Below are 6,925 nucleotides of genomic sequence, written 5' to 3' on the forward strand. Positions count from 1 at the left end.
GGAGCAGTACCTCACAAGGTGCAAGGAGAAGAAGCAGGAGCTGGAGAAGGCAGTGAAGGAGCTGGAGATGCAGCGCGATGAGCTGAAGTTTCGCCGGCCCCCAGACACAAGCAGGTGCTGCTGGCCTCCGGACACTCATGCCAAAGGGGCCGGCACCCTTAGGGGCAGGGGGACACGTGCATGGCAGGTGTCCCAAGAGGGCAGCCCTTCCTTTGTCACCCTGCGGCTGCCCACCCCTCCCGCACTGGGAGGCTTTCTGAGCAGAGTGCTGCCGCTGGCAGAGCACGCAAAGCTCCTGCGCTGGCAGCAGGAGGAGCCTTGCTCCTTGCCTGGCATGGGAAGTGGGAGCAGCAGCAGCGTGGGGTTGAGTTGCAGGCAGCATCTCTGCTCTGCGCTTGGGGGCAGGGGAGAAGCTGGGCAGCAGCTTTTGCAACAGCTTTGGGGTGTCTGCACCCCTGTGCCGTTGTATGGATGTGACCGTGGTTGGCTCCAGGGGGCTGGTGGAGGAGCTGAGGACGAGGCTGCAGCGGGAAGAGGCTCGGCTGGAACAGGGGCGAGCCCAGCTGCTGAGGAGCCAGGAGACGCTGCTGGACTTTGAAAACGCACTTGACAACCTCTTCGTCCGGCTGCGGGGCATCACCGTGCCTGGCCAGGTACCCGCCCAACGCTGGGCTGAGCAGAGCCCAGGCTCTGCTTGGTGCTGCAACGGCACCGTGTGGTGACACTTGGTGCAGCGACCATCACCCCAAGGGGCTCGTTCTCCCCACCAAGGCTGTTCCCTCTCTGACTCCAGGAGCATCCTGTCAAGGCCATGGCAGTGGACGAGAAGCTCCGGCAGTGTGAGCAGAAGCTGCAGTACCTGGTGCAGCGGGTGGCTGACCTGCCCCCCTCCAGCCACAGCGAGGATGATGAGGTGCACGGCGGCTCCATCCCTGCTGCGCTCTTTGGGGACCCGCACAGGCTTTCCCGGGTGGCCCGTGCCAAGCCATCCTCCCAGCTGGAGGATGGAGGTGCTCGAGGGAAGAGGCACGGAGCAGCTCAGGCCCAGGTGGCCCCGGGCTCTGTGGGGTGTTCCCTACCAGGGGCACATGGAGCTTGGGCACCCCTTTGCTTGTAACACCCGCCTCCCCTTCAGCTATGAACACAGGCTCTCTTTCACAGACTTTTGTGAAGGTCAGGCAGCTGCTGGAGGAAACCCTCATGGCCGATCCACGGAACCGGAAGGTTTCCTTGGAGGACACGGGCGTGGGGCTCCAAGGTAGGAAAGGGGACACATCCCACGGCAACTGCCCCAGCCAGCCCCTGCCTCCTGGCATTTCTGGCTGTCCTTGCCCATCTCCCACTGTCCCAGCAGAGCCCAACCCAGGAGTTGCTGCAGGCGTTGGGGCTGACCGCGCTTGGCTCCAGGCCTTTGAGCATAGTGCTGGTTTTCTGTGTGCATGTGGGAGACTGGAGGCAGATGGTGGCTTGGGGAGCGTAGAAGCACCACAGGAGCAAGGGGGATGCTGTGGTGCAAGCGGGGAGAGCCTCGTCTTCAGAACCACTTGGCTGTGAATCTTCTTCACAGCCAGGGCTTGGCTCTGCCAGTGGCCTCCTCCTATGGGAGCTGCCGGCTCCTCCTGGGGACACAGGCACAGCAGAGGCAGCCCCACAGACCCTCCCCAGCCCGCTCCTCTCCGCTCTCTCCTCCAGACGATTTTGATATCCCTGACAACCACAGTGGCCTTGTCCTCACCAGAGAAGCCATCAAGAAGCAAGGGCTGGACTTGATCGAAAGCAAGAAGAAAAGCAAGAGGAAGTAGCGGTTGCTCCCCGAGACCTGGGGATGCCCCAGAGCACCCGTTGTGCACTTTTGCCTCCTGTTAATAGAGGAGATGTTTTTCATTCCATCGGATGCGCTTGGTGGGCTTTGTGTGACTGCAGGTGTGGGGATTCTATTGCCAAAACGTAGCACAAGCTGTGGTTTTGAAAGGAAGCTCCAGAAGGAGCATGATGTGCCAGTGACCACGTGGAATGGAGCGTCCCAGAACCAAGAGCCCAACAGGTACTTTCTTCTGCAATCACACTGCAGAAGACAACCCACCCATCTCCTGCCCCTGTCCTGTTCTCATGTGCTTACCGCAGCCAGGGGGGTGAGCTGAACTTCTAGGAACTACATCATAGATAGCCTGCATAGAAGAGCCAAAATTAAAACACCCAATGCCTCCTCCCACAACAGTGTGCCAGGACAAAAAGCTCTTGCTGGGCATCACCTACACATGGTGAGCACCAGATAAGCCCCACCGACACGCCAACCTGCCCTTTCTTAGCCACCCAAAACTCCATCCCTCCACATGGAAGGGAACCAAGGAAAAGCTAGGGTGGAATGTGGGCATTGGCAGCAGCAGAATGGGAGGAAGCCCTGGGGTGGTGAGGCAGCAGGAGGCCTGCCACACTTGAAAAACACTAATACAGCCAATACCGGATGGACGTAAGATATGGTATACTGAAACTGTGAGATCAAGAGGAAAAACCTTGAGAGCCAATAAATCAGCATTGTGACGAGTGACTATCAATCCAGTCAGATCAGTTCTTATCTCAACCCCTCGTGCCCCACGTTGGGCGCCAAAAAGAACTGTCGTGGTTTAAACCCAGTCAGGTAACTTGTTCACTCACTCCCAGTGAGTGGTGCCGAGCTGACAACAATCAAGGTCCGTGTCTGTCTCCCCCCCCTGCACCGGGGCTCTCCCCTTCCCCGCTCCCGGAGGAACGGGGAGGAGGATCGAGAGAGTGCAACTCCTACGGGTTGAGACAAGAACAGTCCAGCAACAAATCACCACCGCTACTATCAGCTAAAACAATGATAAGGGAAAATAACAAGGGAAGAGAATACGATACCACCGGCCAAGAAAACGAGTTCCACCCGGAAGCTCCTGTCCTTCCGGGTAACTCCCAGTTACCCCCCACCCCGGGCATGACGTGCTGTGGTATGGAATACCTCCCCGGCTAGCCCGGGTCAGGCGCCCCGTCTCTGCTTCCTCACAGCTTCCCCTCCTCCCTGGCAGAGCATGAGCCTCACAGAGTCCTTGGTCAGGGTAAACATCACTTAGCAACAACCGACAACATCGGCTTCACCAACGCTGTTCTCAAACTAGAAGTCAAAACACAGCACTGCACCAGTTAACACAAAGGAAAAAAACATGACTGCTACTGCTGAACCCAGGACAGATGGAAACCTAGCTGAACTGAGAGACATAAAGTATGTTTTTTGTCAAAATGTATTCAGTAGAATATATATGTTTATGTTCATCATGACTGTCAGAAAGGGGCAGGAAAACAGGTGTGCAGCTGTTCTATGACCTTCATACTTGGCCTCACCAGGGCACTTGGCCAACACTTTCAGCATGGACAAAAGTGATATCATGAGAAACTGCACGGCCCCACAAATAAACAGTTACAGAGCTGGCATGAAGTCAGTTGTTTTTTAAGGGTGTAAAAGCAGGACCCTCCTGTAGCCAAATCCAAATCCTCAACTATGGGTGGATGCACTGCATAGGAATTTTCCCAGTTACCTGATACAGTAACTGTAGCCAATTCTCCTGATAGCTTCCGGAGAGGGCCCACATTGTCCATAGTCTGTCTTTTATTTGCAGTGTACCTATAGAATCCCTTCCTCTTATCTTTCACATCCCTAGCCAAGTTTAATTCTAACCGGGCCTTAGCTTTCCTAACCGGGTCCCTCGCTTCCAGGACAACATCCCTGTATTCTTCCCAGGCCACCTGTCCTTGCTTCCACCTTTTATAAGCCTCTTTTTTCATTTGAATTTTCCTCAGCAGCTCCTTATCCATCCAAGGAGGTCTCCTGGCCCTGCTCCTGCACTTCCTTCTAGTTGGGATGAAACACTCCTGAGCTTGTAGCAGGTGAGCCTTGAATATCAACCAACAGTCTTGGACCCCCTTGCCCTCTAGGGCTATATCTCATGGAACCTTACTGAGCATATTCCTGAAGAGGCCAAAGTCTGCTTTCTTGAAGTCCAGGGCAGTGAGCTTGCTGCACACTCATCTCACTGTCCTGAGGATCTCAGGCTCCACCATCTCATGATCAACTACAACCAAGGCTGCCCTGGAGTGTCACATTTCCAATCAGCCCTTCCCTGCTAGTGAGCATGAGGTTAAGCATGGCTCCTCTCCTTGTTGGCTCCTCTATTACTTGTAGAAGGAAGTTGTCTTCCACACAATCAAGGAGCCTCCTGGATTGCTTCTCCCTGGCCGTACCATCCCTCCAGTAGATGGATGAAGTGGGTAGTTGAAGTCCCCCATGAGAACAAGGGCCTGCGAGTGTGAGGCTGCTCCTATCTGTCTATAGAGCACTTCATCCACAGAGTACTCTTTATCAGGCGGTCTGTAACAGATACCCACAGTAATGTCTCCCATAGCTCTTCTCCCGTTAACCCTGACCCACAGACAGAGTTCCATATTCTCCACCCTATCTCTAACATAAATAGCAACTCCCCCTCCCCATCTGCTGGGCCTGTCTTTTCTAAAGAGCCTGTAACCTTCCATTCCAACACTTCAGTTATAGGAGCCATCCCACCATGTTTCTGTGATACCTATTATATCATATCCCCGTAGATGTGCACACATCTCTAATTCCTCTTGTTTGCTCCCCATACTACAGCCATTTGTATAGAGGCATCTGAGCCGAGCTCCAAATGAAGCCACCTCATTGGCTGGAATATCTCTACATTGCTCTGAGCATTTATTATAGGTGCTGGCAACTGACTGGGTGTGTTGGGATGGAATGATTCCCCCTCCCCCAACACATCTAGTTTAAAGCTTTCTTGACCAGCCTGGCAAGCTTCCTGCCAAAACTGCTGTTCCCTTTTGTTGTCAGACCAGCTCCACCAGCCTCCACCAGACCTGGCCTCCCAGATTGTGTCCCATGTTCTAAATACCCAAACCCCTGACTATGGCACCACCCTTCTAAACATTTATTAACCTGGCCAATGCTCCTAGCCTTTTTAAGATCCTGCCCTTTATCCTAGAGAATTGATGAAAATAATGTTTGAGCTCCAGATCCCCCAACCACCTCCCCAAGGTCTCTGTAGTCCTTCTTAATGTTCTCCAGGCTAATGCTGTCTACATCACTAGCACCCACATGGACAACTAGAAGTGGGTAATAGTCAGTGGGACTTATTAGACCAGGCAGCCTCTCTGCAACATCCCTGATCTGAGCCCCTGGTACGCAGCACACCTCCCTTGAGACTGGGTCAGGCTGACAGATGGGTGCCTCTGTGCCTTTCAAAGTAGAGTCCCCTACTACTATGACCCAGCACTTTTTCCTGGCAGCACCAGTAGTGATCTTCTTTAGCAGTGCATCAGCAGGTTATTCATGCTGCGAATGTGTTTCCTCATTAGCCCCCTGCAGAACTGCAAAGCTGTTCTGGATGGGGACATCAGATTCAGGAGGAAGCCCCTTACTTTTAATTGTCCTCTTCCTCCTTTTTTTGTTGGGTTTTGATACTATTTCCCAGCTTCCTGGGTTAACAGCTTCCTTCTTTCCTCCATGAGCTACAGTGGATGCTTGAGGCCCCTGCACAGTTTGGGCCTGGAGCAAGCAGTCCTGCTTCCTCTCGGCTTCCCTGACATCTTTTAGCCTATTGACAGCGTCCCGCAGCTCAGCCACCTGCTGCAGGAGGACCTCCACCAGGGAGCACCAGGTGCAGCCCTGCCCATTGTGCACCCTCGCCTCAAGAGACTAGCGCAGGCACTCTCCACTCTGAGCTCTGAGCTGCAGACTCCCCTCTCATCGGCTCTGTCTCGGTGCTTACACTGGCTACCGCCAGGGCAGCCAAAGAGCTCCCAGACTGGGCCCTGGTCATACGACGAGTGCTCCCAATCCTGCTCACCTGCACACCCAAACTACCACACCACACCCTAATCGCTGACGCTCCCTGGGGCGGGTTTTTAACCCGTCAGGGTTGGTGCCGTCTGTCCTGGCACAGTCCACTGTGAGTCAGCTTCTCGTGTCAGCTGAGCTGCCGGCTCCTGGGCAAGTCTTGTCAAGGACCTGAGGCTCTCTCGGTAGCTTTTGCTGCTCTGAAGTGAGGCTCCTGGATGTTGAGCTTCCCCCATCTCAGGTGTTGAAGGCGTCCTCTCTAGAGCTACTCAACTCAGCAATTCAACGTTAATTAACACTACTTAAAATTGATTCTACTTATTTATAAAGGATTAAATTTACTTTTGTGATTTTGTGCCTCCTTGTCACAAATCCCCCCTTTTTTTGTCCTTTTGCAAATTCTTTTGCAACATTTTATATACTACCATTACAATCTAAAGTCTTTTTGAAATATTTTCCTCTTTCTACTTGATGCTTGATTTCATTTCTTTTCCAATCTTCATAATTTATCATAGATCATTTACAACACCAGAAGGAACATTGTATCATACCACAAGTAATCAATATTGAAACAATTAATATTAATATTCCTGCAACCAGTTGCCTCAGCCAGGAGAGATTAGGTAATTCTTAGGACTTGGGGGTATTGGTCGATGAGAAAATGAACATGAGCTGGCAGTGTGTGCTGGCAGCCCAGAAAGCCAACGGTATCCTGGGCTGCATCAAAAGGAGCATGACCAGCAGACTGAAGGAGATGATCTTGCCCCTCTACTCTGCTCTCATGAGACCTCACTTGGAGTATTGTGTACAGTCCTGGTGTCCTCAACATATAAAGGACATGGGACTGTTGGAACAAGTCCAGAGGAGTGCCACGAGGATGATCAGAGGACTGGAGCACCTCCCGTATGAAGATAGTCTGAGAAAGTTGGGGCTGTTCAGCCTGGAGAAGAGAAGACTGTGTGGGGACCTCATAGCAGCCTTCCAGTATCTGAAGGCTGCCTATAGGGATGCTGGAGAGGGACTCTTCACTAGGGACTGTAGTGATAG

General features: G+C 52.9%; 1 protein-coding gene across 1 annotated transcript; it reads left to right on the forward strand.

The window, feature by feature from the left end:
- The first annotated feature begins 275 nt into the window (after positions 1-275).
- Positions 276-1,802, forward strand: LOC130596783 (coiled-coil domain-containing protein 183-like). The gene is made up of 4 exons (XM_057404735.1): positions 276-653; positions 794-913; positions 1,162-1,420; positions 1,693-1,802. The coding sequence occupies exons 1-4, from the start codon at positions 468-470 to the stop codon at positions 1,800-1,802; spliced, it is 675 nt and encodes a 224-aa protein (XP_057260718.1). The 5' UTR covers positions 276-467.
- The last annotated feature ends 5,123 nt before the right edge of the window (positions 1,803-6,925 follow it).

Source organism: Pezoporus wallicus, unplaced genomic scaffold, assembly GCF_028554395.1.
Source record: "Pezoporus wallicus isolate ANWC-B61680 ecotype Strahan unplaced genomic scaffold, APGP_CSIRO_Pwel_v1 contig_13718, whole genome shotgun sequence".
NCBI classification, from domain to species: Eukaryota; Metazoa; Chordata; class Aves; order Psittaciformes; family Psittacidae; genus Pezoporus; species Pezoporus wallicus.

What these genes read in the sequence shown, in the direction of transcription:
- LOC130596783 (XM_057404735.1), top strand. Translation starts at nt 468, where the DNA reads ATGGATGTGACCGTGGTTGGCTCCAGGGGGCTGGTGGAGGAGCTGAGG. An exon ending in GCATCACCGTGCCTGGCCAG is followed by an intron (nt 654 to 793) that starts GTACCCGCCCAA and finishes CTCTGACTCCAG; the next exon opens with GAGCATCCTGTCAAGGCCAT. An exon ending in GCTCCAGGCCTTTGAGCATA is followed by an intron (nt 1,421 to 1,692) that starts GTGCTGGTTTTC and finishes TCTCTCCTCCAG; the next exon opens with ACGATTTTGATATCCCTGAC.